Source organism: Rhinatrema bivittatum, chromosome 9 (genome assembly GCF_901001135.1).
Source record: "Rhinatrema bivittatum chromosome 9, aRhiBiv1.1, whole genome shotgun sequence".
NCBI classification, from domain to species: Eukaryota; Metazoa; Chordata; class Amphibia; order Gymnophiona; family Rhinatrematidae; genus Rhinatrema; species Rhinatrema bivittatum.
The window spans coordinates 259,481,725-259,501,867 of record NC_042623.1 but is presented as its reverse complement, the minus strand read 5'-3'; the positions used below and the strand labels follow the sequence as shown (position 1 = coordinate 259,501,867).

General features: G+C 42.6%; 1 protein-coding gene across 1 annotated transcript in view; it reads right to left on the bottom strand.

Moving 5' to 3' along the window:
• SI (sucrase-isomaltase) overlaps positions 1-20,143 on the bottom strand; it is a 350,476-nt gene that overhangs the window by 127,961 nt on the left and 202,372 nt on the right. Inside the window, 3 exon segments of the mRNA XM_029616444.1 lie at positions 6,991-7,194; positions 9,332-9,481; positions 13,058-13,228. Coding sequence (XP_029472304.1) covers positions 6,991-7,194; positions 9,332-9,481; positions 13,058-13,228 — 525 coding nt within the window.

Genomic DNA, 20,143 nt, shown 5'->3' with positions numbered 1-20,143 from the left:
GCCAGGAACGCAGAAGGGCCCCCGAGGAGTGGGTACCCAGAGCGTCAACACCCCAGGAGAACTGGAACAGGACATCCAAGAGTACAGTGGATTGAGGAACGAGGAAACTCCTCGCTAACTCGTAGAAGCAGAGGGCCGGTCGGCTTAAGTACAGCGGCGAGTTGACGTCATCCGGAATGGATGCCACCAAGGTTCCCACCATGACGTGTACAAAGGAGACCCTTGTGTGCGCATGCGCCTTAGGTGATTCTGAATCCAAGATGGCGGTCAGCAGCATCCATGCCATCCCAGAGACGCCGGGGAGGTCGTCGTTGACTGGTTGATGCCGCCATTCTTCCCAGGATTGACGGTACATGGAAAAAAGAGGTGAGCATGAGAGGTGGCAGCCATCTGCGACCGATGGGTGCAACAGCAAATTTGTGAGGCAAGACTTGCCTTGGGTAAAGCCTTGCTGACTTTGTTCCATTAAACCATGTCTTTCTATATGTTCTGTGATTTTGATATTTAGAACACTTTCCACTATTTTTCCTGGCACTGAAGTCAGATTAACTGGTCTGTAGTTTCCCGGATCGCCCCTGGAGCCCTTTTCAAATATTGGGTTACATTTGCTATCCTCCAGTCTTCAGGTACAATGGATGATTTTAATGATTGGTTACAAATTTTTACTAATAGATCTGAAATTTCATTTTTGAGTTCCTTCAGAACCCTGGGGTGTATAACCATCCAGTCCAGGTGATTTACTACTCTTCAGTTTGTCAATCAGGCCTATCACATCTTCTAGGTTCACTGTGATTTGGTTCAGTCCATCTGAATCATTACCCATGAAAACTTTCTCCGGTACGGGTACCTCCCCAACATCCTCTTTAGTAAACACCGAAGCAAAGAAATCATTTAATCTTTCCATGATGGCCTTATTTTCTCTAAGTGCCCCTTTAACCCCTCGATTATCTAACGGTCCAATTGACTCCCTTGTAGGTTTTCTCTTTCGGATTTATTTTAAAATGTTTTTACTGTGAGTTTTTGCCTCTACGGCCAACATCTTTTCAAATTCTTTCTTAGCCTGTCTTACCAATGTCTTACATTTAACTTGCCAATGCTTATGCTTTATCCTATTTTCTTCTATTGGATCCTTCTTCCAATTTTTGAATGCAGATCTTTTGGCTAAAATAGCCTCTTTCACCTCACCTTTTAACCATGCCGGTACTCGTTTTGCCTTCCTTCCACTTCTATCTCTCTCTCTCTTTCTTTCTCTCTCTCTCTCATCAGCAAGTCAAACATCAATTGCAATAAAAACCTGTTCAGCCAGTAACACAGCATACAAAGGATTTCTCAGGTTTTGATGTGAATTAACATGGGGTGCAATGAAGGTAATGTGTTTTGCAAAAAAATACCTATGCAGTACCTGGAAAATTAGCCTAACCACACCCCTTTTTTTATTGTGGATGCTATTTTTTATATATTTATAGCAAAATGATGAATCTAGGCCTTGGTTGCTTCACTGCTTTAATTTCTTCTGTCTTCTGTTTTCCTGGTTCTCCCTTCCAGTTTGTCTTTGCTTTTAAGTTTGTCTTATTTATTTTTTGTTTATTTCTCTTTCACCTGACTCTGATATTTTCTTTAATTTTGTCTCCCACTGTCTTTCTTCTTCAACTCTCTCTCTCTCTCCCTTCATTACCAGTATTTTACCTTTCTTCCTTCTCTCATTTTTCATTTCTTCATTTCCCACCCTGCCACTTCCTCTTTCTCCCATTGACCCCTCTGAAGTCACCATTTTTTCTGCATTGGTTCTCATCCCTCCTGAATTGCCACTAATGAAATTATTTCTTTTTTTTTTATTGCAGATAAATCTTACAGATTTTTTTTTTTTTACTGAAAAACAAACTTCTTTTTACTGACATGCATTTTATTGTCAGATTTTTGTATACATTGGGATTTACAAAGTTGAGATTTGTGCCTTTAAGCAACAAGACTTGTCTCAGACTCCCAAGTATTGCAGCCTAAGAAAGCCCGAGCACATTGTGTTGGAGACATAGCTCTCTCACTTGTGATGGTTTTATAAGCAAAATTATTTTTAAAGATATATTAGTTGTTGTCCTTTTATTTTTGTTTTTGGAATTTTAGTTTTACTGTTAGTATATTATTTACTGATTGCTGGTAACCCTACAGCCTTCCCACTCCCTCCCTGTTGCTTCTATTCAGACATCCCCGATCTTCATCTACTTCTCCTTGACTCAGCCCCCCCCCCCCCATTCCTTTCAATCTACTTCTTCTTCCCACACCTCCCAGCCCTCCATTTCCCTTTCTTCCTACTTAATAGTCTATCAGTTCCCTCTAGTCCACTCCTACCTGTCTTCATCATCCCTTCTTTTCTTCTTTTTCCCCACCTCTGTCATCTCTCACTCCTATTTGCTCTCTCCAATTCCCAGCCAGCATCTGCACACTTTCCTGTCTCCACCATTTTGCAACTCCCCAATCTTGCTTTCTTTCCCATGCCAATTGGAAAATAGCAAAATACTTGTGAACTGCAACTGTATGATGTGAAATTCTAAATGCAACATTCTTTAAACATCATAACTTGAAAGCCGATGTAATAAAGACATACATGCTAGGGATGTGCAGACAAAAAGTTTGCGTTCATAAGTTGAAGGTGAGGGTCGTTTTCGTTCAATATGGACATATGGAGAATCCCATAAGTTGAGGGTCTGTCCATATGTTCACCGGTTCCCTAAATAAAAATTTAAACCCCTCACCCTCCTTAATCTCCCCCCAAGACTTACCAAAACTCCCTGGTGGTCCAGCGGGGAGTCAGGAAGCCATCGCTGTTTTCCTTTGCGAGGAGCACGTGACGTCGGCGTCACGTCGGAGTGACGCGGACGTCACGTGTTTCTCCGCGCCTCCGCTCCGGGACCCCCCGTTGGACCCCAAGCTTGGTTGGGTCCAACGGGGGTCCCGGAGCGGAGGCGCGGAGAAACACGTGACGTCCGCGTCACTCCGACGTGACGCCGACGTCACGTGCTCCTCGCAAAGGAAAACAGCGATGGCTTCCTGACTCCCCGCTGGACCACCAGGGAGTTTTGGTAAGTCTTGGGGGGGTCAGGAGGGTGGGGGTTTAAGTGTTTATTTAGGTTCAACGTATTCAACGTAGCTATGTTGAATAAGTTGAAAATGTGATGCGTTGCGCATCATCACTTTTTTTAAGTTAAAAAAAAAATAAGTTGCGTTTTACATATGCGTTCAAAACGAATGCACACCCCTAATACATGCTCTTATTGAAAAAACTTGGAAAACCTCATAACAGGTGACATTAACTCACTTCAACCCAGCCGTGAACTCCACTGTTTTTTAGCGGTTTCACCGCTTATTTTTTCTTTTTCTTTATGTGTTTTGGCTTGGTTTTTAAGCATTAAGTTTCAACCTGGTAGTTGGTAACAGGCTGTCAAATTGTAATCATTGGTTTCCAAGTTGGTATAATCTTGAGCATTTTTAAGTAGCTTATAATAATTTTAACTTTAAAAGATTTTAAACTTCTTAATGGTACTGGCACTTATCAGTAAAGAGAAAGCAGCACTTCTGAATCGCCCAACCCGACATGGCTCGTGTTTCGTACACTTCTTCAGGGGTGGCTTTTAAATTGTGCTGTTTGTAAGTGTCAGGACTCGTTTCTCAGCCGCTGTTAAACTTCGGCTTTACCGACAGCCTGTTACCAACTACCAGGTTGAAACTTAACGCTTAAAAACCAAGCCAAAACACAAAGAAAAAGAAAAAAGTAAGCGGTGAAACTGCTAAAAAAACAGTGGAGTTCACGGCTGGTTTGAAGTGAGTTAATGTCACCTGTTATGAGGTTTTCCAAGTTTTTTCAATAAGAGCATGTTTGTCTTTATTACATCGGCTTTCAAGTTATGATGTTTAGATATTGTTGCAATTGGAAAATAGCAGCAGAACCAGCACCAAAAGCACAAGAGTCAGGAATGCTAACACATGAATTGTGCGTTGAGTTTTTTTACAGATAATCTGTCAGATATTTACTGATAACCTATTTAGGGACTCAGACTATCATTGCTATTTTGTGCACTGCTAGATTTTACTGTGCCAAGATTAATCGCTGTGCACTCCAGTGTTTTACACTCTCAAAATCTTGTCTGGTTCATTTTTTTTTTTTCATTTTGGTTTCTTTGTTTGAAAACCCTTGCCCCCCAAAAACTATATATATTAAACTGTAAAAACAAAAATAAATGAAATATATTTTTTAAAAATGGGCCACCTGGGGATTGGGCTTGCCCTGCTAGGTCCCCCTGCCCCGCTCCAACCCTTGCTGCTAGCACTATATTAAAAGTGAGCCTGGGGTCCAGGCCTACCTGGCTGGCCATCCTCAATACAAGCCAGAGTTTCCCAGGACCCCTCTTGCCACCATCAAGATCCATTGGGGCTTTGGAGCTCCCTCCCTAGCCCTACTTATGCCCTTCCCATGGCCTTCTATAAAATCCTTAAGGGCAAGAGTGAAGCGCACTCACTCCTGCCTCAGCAACAGGTAGTTTAAAAATGGTGCCATCTGCCTGGAGGATGGTTCGAAAGTACCGTCACTTAGTGCCTGCCTCTGGTGTGGCCAGTAGCATTTTGGTGTACGGCCACATATTTGTACAAAATGCATTTTAGACATTTATTAAAAACAAATGCACATCCCTATTGTGAACTGAATGTCTTCCCCAACTCTTGAGTCCTGCAGCCTCAGGCAACCTGAGGCCATGATACCAGGAACAAGCCCCATTACTGATGACGTTTTTATGGACATTACATTATTTTTATAGACTTCTCATTTTTTGTTAATTTTTTTCTTTTCAGTAACTGTCAATAAATTTGCTGACATTTGACAACCCTGATGGATGTAGCAGGACTTGGGAAAGTCAGCCTGCCATAGAATTAAAGCAAAGAAAATATCAGCCGTAGGAAACAGTGCAAGTGTTGTGCTTCCTTAACCTCGGCAGCTGCAACTAACCAGTTGCATGGAGGGGAGAGATACCTTTGTCCTCAGCATACTCCAAGTTACATAAACGTTGGCACAGAGTCAGAACTGGGATATTATGGCCATAGCTTTATTGATTTAACAATCAACAATACATTTCTTACATATACAAGTCACATCAACAGTGCCATTCTATGATAACAAAGGTGGACTTAAGGGGCAAGGACAAGAGTGATAACGGATCGCCTCAGAATCTCCAGACTCACCACAGACAAAGTCCTGATCCCTCTGTGAAGCACCACTGCAGGGCACCATCAGTCAACCCAACACATGCAAGCAAGCCTGGCTGCCCTCGGGGTCCTAATGGGGATAACCAGTCGGTTGCCACTCCAGGGCCCATCTGACCCTGGCAACAGTCAACTGGCCAACCTTTGAGGTCACATTCTGGTTTCTCAATCTTACCATCTCGGGGCAAATCTTCCCCAGGCTTGCGACAATAGAACAGGGTAGGTACAGGGAAAGAAACAGTTACAATACTAATACACAACGTAACAGCAATTGTCTACTTAGAACAATTCTATCTAATAATCCAAAGGTGTGACAATCAAAATAGGGAGAGAGGGTGGCAAGGGTCAATTTCAAGGGCTTCACCTGTCTTTAAATCCCATGCCGCCCGCCTCAGCCCTTCCCATGCTCTGAAATCTAAAATTGCCCAATGTGTAGCTACGTAACGTGGCCACCAACCCCACATTCCTTTGCTTCCGGCTTCTCTCCCATCAGGCCTATTTCATTCCAAGGGGGGGGGGGGGGGGAAGAGGATCACAGCAACCAACAGTGGTGCCAGCACTGACCCTATCGGGATGCATGGTCACACTAATGACGATAGGCTGTGTGGCCCATATCGGACAACATCGCACCTCGCAGTTTGGCTTCCATTCTGTGATCTTCGATCCTGCCCCAGTGCCAGCCATCTCCTTCATCTTCAGGTAAGACCTCCATGTTTCGGGTGTGCAGTCACCAGGTTACTTGTGATGTCTGTGCACCCAGTGTGGCGCTGCTCATGTTTCATAGCTGCCTCCTTTTTACTCCTGTGCAGGCTTCATTTCTAAGCTGGAGGCCCATGCAGTAGGGATACAGAAGGAGAAGAAGATAGCCATGAGGACAATAAGTGATCTGGCTGCCTCTCCTTTAGTTTTTTGGCTGTTTGTCTCTCCAACTTTTCTAGTCCTAGTGATTGCAGACTCTGGCTTCCATGCAGCGGCAGTAACATCGTGCATCTCCACTGTATTTCTCCATGCAAGAATCTGGCAGCTGGTAGCAAGCCCAAACTTCTCATACCGGACTAGCACTTTGTGAAATGGGCTGCAGGGGGGTGGCTTCAATAGACTGGGCTTCCTTTTCTGTGTGGTGGTGGCAAGCTGGTTATGTACCTCCTGACACGTTTCTGTGTACTCCTGGGGGATTCACATTCCCATGCCTGAGAACCTCTGCTATAGAAGACTGATATCAAACAAGTAATTTTTACATGTTCAAGCAGGTATAATCAGGGTCGTGCGTTTTGTGAAGAGGCTAATCATGCAGTCTGTGGCTTGGAGCCAGGTAGATCTTAAATATTTCATTATATGACCATCTCCCATTTCACAGCTAACCCTTGCTGTGGCTTTGAATTACATTTTTTTTTCTCAGTTTGCTGGCCTTCCCAAAGAGCTATTTACCACAACCTTTCTTTCTGAACTCAAATTGGGTGAATCAGTACCAAACTTCATGGCAACTTTATTCTTTCTACCTGTATCATAAAAAAAACTGAACATCAAATCTATATCAGAAAAGATATACGGGAGATTTTTATCACTAATTTATCCACCCAGGCAAAATCCTGCAATATTTCATTTCTTTATTAAAGTAAGTTCAACACCACAATACAATCTGACACATTTTCCTCCTTTGCACTGTATTGAAAGATATTTTTACATATGAATGTATAAAGAGGACAAGTTTTGTTTAAAAAAAGAAATCCAAGTTGAATTTACCTTAAACTGCAGCATGTCATTCTTGTGATATATCACTTCCAGGCGAAGTATGTTGATTGGGGGTGAGAGCACAGCATAAGGGGTCATGAAACCAGCATTCCTTAAATTAACTGTCAAACCATTGGGATTGGTCTCAATTTTATCAACAGAATAGCCATAGTTCTTTGGATAATAGCAGGCTGGGGCTCTGGGACTGATAGGATCCTAAACAAGACAGTGAAAAACATGGTTGTTGAAACTGACATGTAACAGATAATTTCAAAATAATGCAGATTCAACTTGCCCCATGACCCTCCAAGCCCCAAGGCCCACCCTCCTTCCCCAAAGCCAATCTACTGGGCCTTGAAATTGGGGGAATCAGGATGGAGCCTATTTATCTCCTGGCAGTGTAGGCATCTAATCCCAAATAGTGCCTGAGGCAGTCTGACAAAAACGCTAAAGCATGTGGCATTTGGTTGTTACAGGTGCTATTTTGAACTTGTCACCTGCAGCACTGGCTCCTAGGGGTGTGCATTTGTTTCCTACGTATTTGTAATCCGCAACGTATAGGGCCATATTCGTTGTATTTGTGGGGAAGCGAAACGAATCACGATTCCCTACGAATACAACAAATCTTCACCGAATTATTCGGCCACCTAAAGAAGCGAATTTAAACAAACCCCCCACCCTCCTGACCCCCCAAGACTTACCAAAATTTCCTGGTGGTCCAACGGGGGGTCCGGGAGCCATCTCCTGCACTCACACTCTCGGCTGCCGGTATTCAAAATGGCGCCAACAGCCTTTGCCCTCATTATGTCACAGGGCTACCGGTGCCATTGGTCAGCCCCTGTCACATGGTAGGAGCACAAGATGGTGCCGTCCATCCATTGCTCCTACCATGTGACAGGGGCTGACCAATGGCACTAGTAGCCCCTGTGACATAGAAGGTCAAAGGCTATCGGCGCCATTTTGAATACCAGCAGCCGAGGGTGTGAGTGCAGGAGATGGCTCCCGGACCCCCCGCTGGACCACCAGGGAGTTTTGGTAAGTCTTGGGGGGGGGTCAGGAGGGTAGGAGTTGTACTTAATTCAATTTTAGCTGGGAAACGAATAAGAATTAACGCATGTACGTATCTGGGGCCCCCCCTTGCTGAATGCAACATATCTGCCCCCCGACGAATACGAATCCTGAATGCAACGTATGACATCCGTCTGCACATCCCTACCGGCTCCATCCTGCCTCCCAACAATTCAAATCCCAATGGAGAGTTACATGGGGTTTTAAGCATGAGTCATGGAGCATTGAAGCTTTTTGGATGCCTCTGGGTGGAATGTTTCTGGGTAGCCTAGTGGTTAGAGCAGCAGGCCATGAATTAGGGAGATTAGAGTTCAAATCATACCCACTTTTGTTCTTTGTGAGGATGGGCAAGTCACTTTACCCTCTACTGCCTCAGGTACAAACTTAGACCGGGAGCCTTCTGGGGACAGGGAAATAACTCAGTATCTGAATGTAATGTGCTGAAAAGCAGAATATAACAAATGAATAAATAACTACTTCACTAGGGGTGTCCTGTTTGACACTCAGTTCTTATCTACTGGGTTCTTGTTTGGAGGGGGTGTGTGTGTTAATGTCTTGCATTGCTGTCAAAGCAACAAAACAGGGGGTCAGAACTTTGTTGGCTAGTAATAACACAAGCCATGTATACATAGGAAGTTAAATACAGCTCCCAAGGAGATACCCAAAAAGCAGAATATAAAATGTAATAAATAAAGATAGTTTACAATGGAAGAGCATTAGATGCTGCAGCCCTGGGTACTGCACAGTATTTCTTTCAGCCTTGCATTATTTCCCAAGATAGGGATTACTGCATAGTGAACAACACTACAGTAAACCTAACAGATTTCACATTCTTCTACAGAGCTGCTTACGAGTATGGGCCTCTATTAAACTCATTTGAAAAGCTACAATATGGATTCCTAGAGATCATTCTCTTCCCCTCAGTGCTTCATAATGCAAATATAAGAAAACAACAAGTAATTAAGAGAAGAAAAATACTTTAAACAGAGCTGGCTGGCTGGGGTGGGCGGGGGGGGGGAGACTTCGCCCAACTCCCACTTACCCTTCTATGGGGTCTTAGCAGAAGGAAAAGGCAGGATCAGTCCTCACTTGCTCCTGCCCTGCTGTGTCTGTTTAAAAATGCCACTCATTCCAGCGTCAAAGTGAAGCCAAAATGGCTCTGGGCTCAGGGACGGTAGGCACCGATTTCTTGTACAGCCTTATTTTTGATGGTCATTCGAGAAAATGCAGCCAGATTCATAAGACGACACCGTCGGGCCATTTCATCTGTAGTGTTTCTACTCACCTGCCAAATACAGCCACGTGCTTCGCAGGCAGCCTTAGTTGCATTTTCATCAGGGTGGCAGTCAATTCTTTCAGTCTCATTAGTTAAAGGATTCCAATCTATGGTATAGGATTGTCCAAGCTGAAGCTTAAGATTTGTTATATGCAAAACCTGTAAAAAAATAAACCAAACAAAAAGCATACTGTATCCAAGCATAAAAACAAATAATTCAATTTTGCCTTAGAACATACCATATATATTAGTTGTGACACAGTGCTCTTTTAAAGACGTCTATAAATATACAGTATGTTCTTAAAGTTTATAGAAAATAGTCTAGTCTGGGGTGGCTTTCAGCGAAACTGTCTCTGTGCTAGCGGCAGGTTGTATCTGTTCTTGTATACTAAATAATTAGCTGCAGTAGCTGTTTTGGGTTTTTTTTCTCTATATTCCAGGGATTTTAGAGTCAAATGAGAATGTACTAGTTAATGAATTACTGGAGTCTCCTGTTTGAGTTTCCTGTTGAGACTGAGTACACAGACACAGGGGTATCAAAGTTGACATTTTACAGCTTGCATTCCATTAGAAAAAAGATGTTGAATTACTTGGATCTCCATTTTGCTGTGACCCGTTAAAACAAAGCACATAAAAGGATACTGTAAAAAAAATGACTCACAAATAATACTTTCAGGAAGATAAATCAGTTTTCCCAATTAATGGAAAATCACCGAAAATCATATGCCAAAGAGAGTTAATCGTAAGAAACATTGCACTCAGCATTGCTGTTAAACGTCATTGCAGGTTACCTACAGCTAGGTTTTTGTTACTGTGTGAAAGTTTACGGGGACAAGACAATACCAACCAGCTTTATGGGGCATTACATGGTCCATAGTGAAAAGTAAAAGAAAACATGAAGCTGACCTGATATAATATGGCAGGTGGCAAAAGAACATAAGAACATGTCATACTGGGTCAGACCAAGGGTCCATTAAGCCCAGCATCCTGTTTCCAACAGTGGCCAATTCAGGCTACAAGTACCTGGCAAGTACCCAAACACTTAAGTATATCCTACGCTACTGTTGCTAGTAATAGCAGTGGCTATTTTCTAAGTCAACTTGATTAATAGCAGGTAATGGGCTTCTCCTCCAAGAACTTATCCAAACCTTTTTTAAAACCCAGCTACACTAACTTTAAATGTTATGGTTTGACCTTGCATGATAGACCATATGATTATGTTTGTATTTTGTAAAGTTGTAAAAATAATTGGCCTCAGGTGAGATTAGTTATTATTTTATAAATATTTCTGTTTACATTTAAATGAAGAATCAGTTTTAGTTTCCCAACAAAATGGATGAGTTTGTGGTTGTTCTATATCATTGGTTAAAAGGAACAGAAAATGGGTTACCCAGAGTTTTATGTCTTCTGTTACCAATATTTAACTAATCTGGATTATGCTCCTAACTGTAATAAAACTATGGTCACATTACTGAAACCATAAGTTAACATCTTTGTAAAGATGATAGTAGAGTTATTTATAGTTTTAAATTAGATATGTCTATTATGAGCTGAAGTTAAAAGACAGGAAACAGAGAGTAGGATTAAATGGTCACTTTTCTCAGTGGAAAAGGGTAAACAGTGGAGTGCCTCAGGGATCTGTACTTGGACCGGTGCTTTTCAATATATTTATAAATGATCTGGAAAGGAATACAACGAGTGAGGTAATCAAATTTGCGGATGATACAAAATTATTCAGAGTAGTTAAATCACAAACAGACTGTGATACATTACAGGAGGACCTTGCAAGACTTGAAGATTGGGCATCCAAATGGCAGATGAAATTTAATGTGGACAAGTGCAAGGTGTTGCATATAGGGAAAAATAACCCTTGCTGTAGTTACACAATATTAGGTTCTATATTAGGAGTTACCACCCAGGAAAAAGATCTAGGCATCATAGTGGATAATACTTTAAAATTGTCGGCTCAGTGTGCTGCAGCAGTCAAAAAAGCAAATAGAATGTTAGGAATTATTAAGAGGGGAATGATTAATAGAATGGAAAATGTCATAATGCCTCTGTATCGCTCCATGGTAAGACCGCACCTTGAATACTGTGTACAATTCTGGTCACCGCATCTCAAAAAAGATATAGTTGTGATGGAGAAGGTACAGAGAAGGGCAACCAAAATGATAAAGGGGATGGAACAGCTTCCCTAAGAGGAAAGGCTGATGAGGTTAGGGCTGTTCAGCTTGGAGAAGAGATGGCTGAGGGGGGATATGATAGAGGACTTTAAGATCATGAGAGGTCTTGAACGAGTAGATGTGACTCGGTTATTTTCACTTTCGAATAATATAAGGACTAGGGGGCATTCCATGAAGTTAGCAAGTAGCACATTTAAGACTAATTGAAGAAAATTCTTTTTCACTCAACACACAATAAAGCTCTGGAATTTGTTGCCAGAGGATGTGGTTAGTGCAGTTAGTGTAGCTGGGTTCAAAAAAGGTTTGGATTGGAGAAGTCCATTAATGGCTATTAATCAATTTTACTTAGGGAATAGCCACTACTATTAATGGCATCAGTAGCATGGGATCTTCTTAGTGTTTGGGTAATTGCCAGGTTCTTGTGGCCTGGTTTGGCCTCTGTTGGAAACAGGATGCTGGGCTTGATGGACCCTTGGTCTGACCCAGCATGACAATTTCTTATGTTCTTATGTTCTTAAGTCTTGTAAACACAGATTCTGGGTGAATGCCAATTTTAGGAGAGACAGCCAGGCAAGGTCCATGGCTGCTTGGGATAAACTGGCACTGGTGTGGCCTCTGACCATTGCATCCCTAATATAGTCACAAGTGGGAGAGAGGAAGGGTAAGAGTGGAGAAGCACCCTAGAGTCATACGAGACCCTTTTTAGTTTCAACCATACTGGTTAATGGACTGCCTCATGGGAGTCACAGGAAAGGAGAGTCTTTGAGTAGGAGGGGACACAAGGAGGAGAGTGTGGCTCTTCTTCCTCCTTCCCAGTCTGTGCCAGCAGGCAAGCCCTCCAACCCACACCATTTAGGCCTGTTTTGTGTATGGATGTATTTTGTACATTTTTATCTATATCACCGCTTGGGGGAGGGAAAGAGGCTGAATACCCAAACCATTTTTTCATTATTGAATTAAAGATGTGGCTTGCATAACTGGCAAAGCAAACCACATCTGGAGACCCTGGGGAGTTGTTAGTATGATTGTGTGTCATCATACAAGAAGAGAACTGCTCAGATGGGACATGGCAAGGGTCCAAATTGCCACAGCATGTGGTCGGCTTATACCTGTGGGATAAGATGGCTTGGGGGGAGCCCAGGGTTTACATGGTTTTATTGGCTCAGGTGTTATCCCTTATCTGTGTTTCTATGACTTTGTTCACTGCAGAAGGAATAGTTTGGTAAGGTTATGAAAAAAAGAGTTTGAGGGGAAAGCCAAATAATCTAGGCTATCCATTTTATCGATATGGAAAATAAAGAATACTAATGGATAAAGAAATGCACTGAGTATACAAATATAAATGCAAAATGATTTGTATAGTAATAGCATAGCTCAAATGTCTTCTATGCATGTTAATATGCATCTCAAATCTTAAAGACTCTTTAATGAACCTTGTTCATGAATGAAACTGTAGAAAACTACAATATGTGCAAAAGCTAAGAATTATTTCCTATGAATTAAATCTATGCATATTGCAGGGTAATTTATACAATGTTCAATAAAGCATTACCTTTAAAATCACATCATAGAAGAATCTATGTGGTGATGTTTGTATAATATTGTTTTTCTTCACAGTTACATTGCTGGGGCCTTGTGGCAGGCCTAAGATTTTAATTTCCTCAAATACCAAGTTATCTGGGTCAGTATATCCTGCATTTGTGACATTCATTTGTAGCTGGTTCTGTAAGACATCAAAATAGAAACAGAAACTTGACAACAGAAAAAAAAATATATGGTCTATCTCGTCTGCCCAGCCACACAAAATACTCAGCTCTATAATTTATACCACTTCCTCAGAGACTCCCTGTGCTTGTCCCATGCTCTCTTGAATTCAGATAATGTTTGTGGCTTCATAACCTCCACTGGGAACTGTTCCAAGCATAAATTTGAAAATTACTCCACTAAGATAAGGCAGGAAATGACTAGTAATCCAGAAAGCAAGAGACAGATTGACTGAAGCATCATCTACTAGATCAAGGGTAGGCATTTCCAGTCCTGAAGTACCACAAATAGGCCAGGTTTTCAGGATATCCACAGTGAATATGCATGAATATATTTGCATACAATAAAGGCAGTGCATGCAAATACATCTCATGCAAATTCATTGTGGATATTCTGAAAACCAGACTTTGCTGCATTCCAGAACTGGAGGTGCCTACTCTTGTACTAGATGCAATAGAAGTATGGAAAAATATAGACTGTGGGAAATCTGCTGGTAGTGTTTGCAATGGTGACAGAGAAAATGAAACACATTTGTAAAACACATTTGTAAAATACTTAAATACAAAATGCACAGCAGTGTGTGAATTTGACAACAGACTGACACTTCCCTCTGAACCTAGCAACCATGCCCCCTCCTCCTACTCCCACCTCATCAGCCCCCCCCCTCCTCCTACCCCTCCATATCCGCCCTCTTACCCATCACCTTGTGAATAGTTAAAGAACATATTGTGAATAGTTAAAGAACCTACTTTCCTTCTACCCGCACAAGAATTACCTCCTCTTACCCCCCCTTTCCCCTTTTACCTTTTCCCCTCTACTCTCCTTAAGAGTTTATCAAGTAATCACCTGATAAACCACCTATCCCAAGTTGAACAGCTGTCATATTGTTTATCTATTCTAATTTATAGTAAAGCTAAATACTGTTTATCTATGCTTATCTACTCTAAATTATTGTAAAGCCTGTTGCTACGTTACGTTACATTGTGAACCGGGGTGATGTTTTTAACGTGCCCCGGTATATAAAAAACTCTTAAATAAATAAATAAATAAATTTAAAAATAAATCTCTCTCTCTGAATTCAGTGGTCCTGCAATTAACTACAATTTGGGGTAGATTTTATAAATTTGCGCACAAGCGTACTTTTGATCGCGCACCAGGCGCGAACAAGAATACGCGGGATTTCAATAGATACGCGTGTATCCATTAAAATCCGGGGTCGGCACGCGCAAGGCTGGTCAAAATCAGCAGCCTGCGCGCGCCAAGCCGTGCAGCCTGCCTCCATTCCCTCCGAGGCCGCTCCGAAATTGGAGCGGCCTCGGAGGGAACTTTCTTTCCACCCCCCCACACCTTCCCTCCCTTCCCTTCCCTAACCCACCCCCCCAGCCCTATCTAACCCCCCCCACCTTTGTTGAACAAGTTACGCCTGCCGGGCCAGCTGCCGCGCGTCATGTTCCAGCCCGGGGGCTGGTCCGGAGGCCGTGGCCACACCCCCGGAACCCCCCCGGATGACGTGCCCCCCGCGTCACGCCCCCCGACACGCCCCCCGATGACGTGCCGTCGCGACGCGCCCCCTCCCCCCAGGAAAGCCCCGGGATTTACGCGCGTCCCGGGGCTTTGCGCGCGCCGGAAGCCTATGCAAGATAGGCTCGGCACATGCAGGGGGGGTTGGGGTAGGTTTTTGGGGGGTTACGCGTGTAACGTACGCACGAAACCCTCTGAAAATCTACCCCTTTATGTTTTATTGTTCATCCTGTGTAAATAAAAAACATCACAAATACATGTTACGTATGGTATATGCATAAATAGTTATACCTTTGTGTTTTATTATAATGTAGGGTTTGATTTAGTAAGCTTTTTTTCCCCATAGAAAAAGAATGTGTGGTGTGGTGTGTGTGTGGGGGGAAAGCTTTAATAATTCAGGTTTAGACTGAAATTAATATGTACTCAGAAATCATACAGCTTTGCCTGATTGGGGCAATCTACATTTCAACTTCGATCCATTTGGCAGGAAACTACATAGAATAAAATACGGATTTAGCTGAGTGGGGATAGGAATGGTTCACATTTACTAAACCAATTAGGATTGTTCTTTCTGAAAATTTACTTAAATGTCAGTATACAGCCAAAGGTGGAGTGCTGCAAAACTCTTCAATTCTGTATATTATTCTGAAGCTGTTACTCTAAGCTGCAAGATTTCTTGCAGATATTTGGCCATTTTTGTATGAACATTTGCTACACATGAGTTACTAGCAATCTTTTAGGAAAAAACTTTGCTACAGGGACCATCGTAAAAAATACAGTTCGTTGTTACACCTCACTGAAGTACAGTTATCTTTTTGTGAACGCCAACTCAGACATTTTTGCGTGCAAATTTTGACTTAATTCAAAATTAATAAACTGCTTTGCATGATTTGTGAAGCAGCAGCTCACTAATTTTGAATTTGAATAACGTTTTTCATACAAAACTTTACTACTTGCAAATGCAAACACCTGCCAAAAATGTAACAAATGGATCTTTGTGTGTTAAATCATGCAACTCTTTCGATTTTGAGGTTCAGACATGAAGCCCATTTATGAAATTGTTCACAAATTAGTAGATCAAAATCTATCAGGTGAATTTTCAAAGGAGTTATATATGTAAATGTAACAGACTATCACTGCAATTTTTAAAAGCCATTTACCTGCATTCAAATGAGCGTCCGGGTGCCAGTAAATGTGTGTACGTATGCGTGATTGCACATACACAGGAATTTTAAATAATTCATGCAATGGTGCACACAAGATTTAAAGTACACATGTATATGTGTGCTCCTAATTTTAAGTAGTTACACAATCAAGCTTAGTTTATGTATCTTCCTTAGGACTTTGTCGGCTTTTGACGTGCACAGGTTAGCAGATTTTAGAACATGCTCGCATAAAGGATTTTCCCAGCTTTACCAATTAATCCACCGGTTTGCCCAGTCTATCTCGAGAACATCCAGACCCTCTGATTATTCAGCCTGCACTCCCCCCAGTTTACCCAGACTACTCACTCAGTCATTTTAGGCTGAGTGAGTAGTGCAGACTTACACCTCATCAAGAGCAGAATTAAATATGCATGACTAACAGCCCACCATGCACTGTGGCCACTGTATTTAAAATCCAAATTCATGTGTGTAAATGTTGGCCTCGCCCTAGAATGACCTAACACGCCCTGACTCCTCCCCTTTTTCATGCGTTAGGTTCCTTGCTTACGCGCATATGCGCACATAATTGGGCAGTTTTAAAATATGATTTGCTCACGCTGGGACCAGATACTCGTTTATGGGGCCTTTTAATGTGAGCAATTAAAAAAAGCAAAAGTAAATGTACTTAACACAGATAAAACCTATGGCTAATTCAATAGCATACATTGTAACAATTTTCAAAAGCCACTTAATGCAGGTAAAGTGTATTCACACATGTAAAAATTAGTTTTAAACATGTTAATGATCTTGAAAATCAGGCCCTTTGTTTTGTATTTATCAGATTAGTTACTTAGAGGATAACTTTTAAAGAACTGCCATTGCCCCATATACATGCGTATATGGTCTCGCCCAGATCTACCCTAGTATTTTATAATCAGTGTGATTCATATACACACAAATCTATCCTGCAACGAACGCATGCATGTATAGATACCCACGAATATATAATTGTTAGTTAAATAAATCTAAAAAAAAAAAGCCCTGCTTATCTGGTTAAGGCGTAGAGTTATTAAAATGCGTTACAGCATTTATCACATGATATAAACATTTAAACAAATTGTGGAAATATTGCAGGATATCACAATATTGTGCTGTATTTACAACCCAAACATACCTCTATTATATTTAGCTGTATTTTATGTGATTTGCAATCATGAATTTTGCAATTTTATACAAAGCAGCTAGTGCATACCTAATTCTATGCCCATAAAATAGCACATAAATCAACCCTGTTATTTTATTGCATTTGAAGGAGGTGTAGATATTTTACTGTGGGAGAACTTGGATGCTATTATGGATCCCAGTACTCCTGCAATAAAATTTAAAGGACTCTAAAGCCAGTGGAATACCAAGGAGGGGAGCCAAGGCCCTCGGGCACTGTGCTATAGGGGTGCCATGCTGTATGGGGTTCCTGGGGGCAGAGGATCCCATCCCACCCACCTAAGACAAGGCAGAGGTAAAAGACATCCGTGGCCAGGCCTGGCGCTATAGGGTGTGCACACCCGGTGGGGGCAACAGTGGCCAAGAAGGAGGCCTACGAGGTTGCCGGTGGATCCCATCCCACTGGTGGCAGAAGAAGAGGAGGCCCATGAGGAGGGTGCCCGTTCTTCTACAGCTTCACTGTGCTGGCATTCAGTAGCCAAACCTCATGCAGCAAGCACTACTCTGTGCCGATCTCTCGATGTACAAGATCAGTGCAGTGGAAGAACTAGCCCTGCTAGATTTGACTAGCACAGGGGGTGTAACATAGGGAGGAGAGACAGAACGGGCTCCCCTATCTGCTCCCGATGGTGTGTGTGTGTGTGTGTGTGAATGAATGAATGAGAGACTGACTGGATGCGTCTGTATGAATAGGAACCTGATTGTGTGTGTATGAATGGGAAACTGACTGGGTGTGAGTGAGTGTGTGTGTGTGTGAATGTGAATGGAAATCTCGGTGTGGGTGAGAATGGGAAATTGTGTGTGTGTGTGAATGGGAACCTGCCTGGGGGTGTGTGTGTATAAGAACCTGACTGGTGTGTGTGTGTGTATGTGAATGGGAATCTGATTCTGTATGTGTGTGTGTGTGTGTGTGTATGTGTGTGTGTGTGTCAATGGAACCTGTCTGAGGTGTGTGTGTCAATGGGAACCTTTCTGAAGTGTGTGTATGTGTGGATGTGAGCCTGCCTCTGTTTGTGTGAAGAAAGTTTGAACCGCCTCACTAATCCACGACATGGTCAGGATGACAGGAAGTTTTCAGATATGGAGAGTGGTGAATTTTCTCTCCTTGGGTGTCTGTATCTGCCATTTTGAAATATGTTATTGCTGTTTGGAAAATGTTTAAAGTTTTGTATGAGCTCTTAATTATTGGATGTTATTCTATTCCTTAGCTAGTTGGAAAAATTATTTCTTTAGTACGATTTTACTAATAGAATTGATTTATATTCCTTCATTTTATTGTTTGATGATTTTTGAGGACTGGTGGTGTTTGTTTCTCCATTGATGCATTACAACAGAGTCTAACATTGAGGTTTTCAGTTCAGTTTCTATTTATACTTTTCTATTTATACTTTATGATCTCTTTAGTCTGTATTTGTTGAGGGTAAGTCTGTGGTTCTAGGTGGGGTACTCTGCTAGCTTGTAGTTTCTATATAGGGATTTATAGCAGCCTGCTTTATTCTGTTTTTCTCATAGGACATGTATTGGTGTTTTAAGGCCTGGTATAATATTTGCAGTATTGCCTTTTCATAGATAGGATTGTTCCTGTTTGAGTGCTGGCAGTTAGTACTGTTTTAGTATGGAAAGTTTACTATATCATTGTCATTTAGTTTACTCAAGAGTTTCTGAGGACCAAACCCACAACCAACATGTTTCAGTAGGCCTAATGCCACCTAGAAAGCTCATATGGTACCAGAGCAGTGCATGCATTTCTGTACAATAAAACGGTGCCAGCTACACACCAGTGGATCTGCCCAGCTTTGACATTGAGGGTCCAGGGCTTATCAATTTTAGAAGTTTAGATTGCGACAGGGAACATGGATTATTTTTTTTTTTTGGGTGGGGAAGGGGGCCTGTGACAGAGTATGAAACTTTCTACTGTGTTTTGGTTACTGGGAAAAACAATCTTTGTTTAAAAAAAAATCAAAAAAATCAAAGAGTAGCAGGCAGCACAGTAATTGTTCACACAGTGCAGCAAAAAAATGCTAGCCTTGGCCCTGCTTGCAGCTGCCAGGAGATCTCAGCTGCCCAGCGGCAGAGATGGAGGAGAGTGAGTGACTGAAAGGGAAGGGAGGAGGTGAGTGGCAGAGAGGGAAGGGGGACCAGTGATTGGGAGAGAAGGGAGGGAGGGAAGGGAAGAGAGGTAAATGAATGAAACTGAAGGGGAAGGGAGAGTGAGGAAGTAGAAGGGAGTAAGCAAAGACGGTAAGACATTTGTGTGTGTGTGTGTATGACAGAGAAAGAAGAACATTTATGTATTTGCTCCTCCCTTGCTCCCCCCCACCCTCTCCACTAGTCCATGACAATCTCAGGGTGACTGAAAATCAAAAGTTCCCATTTTTGGAGAGGGGGAATTTTTTTATCCTTATTAATTTTATTGTATTGAAATATTATATCGATTTTTTGGAAATGTTGACATTTTTTTCTTTTATCGTTATTCTTATTCATTAGGGGGCGGATTTTAAAAGTCCTGCTCGCAGGCGTGCCTATTTTCCATAGGCCGCCGGCGCGCGCAGAACCCCGGGACGCACGTAGGTTCTGGGGTTTTTGGAAGGGGGCGTGTCGGGGGCGGGGCCGAACGACGTTGCGTTTTGGGGTGGGGCGTGGTGTTTCGGGGGTGGGACCGGGGCGTGGCGCCAGCCCGGGGTGTTCCGGGGGCGTGGCCGCGCCCTCCGAACCGCCCCCGGGTCGGGTCTCCCTCCGGGAGGCATAAATCCGTGGATAAAGGTAAGGGGGGGGGGGGTTTAGAAAGGGCCGGGGGGGGGTGGGTTAGGTAGGGAAAGGGAGGGGAAGGGGAGGGCGAAAGAAAGTTCCCTCCGAGGCCGCTCCGATTTCGGGGCGGCCTCGGAGGGAACGGAGACAGGCTGCGCGGTTCGGCGCGCGCCGGCTGCCCAAAATCGGCGCCTGCTGCGCAAACAAAAGTACGTGAACGCGCTTTTTTAAAAAATCTA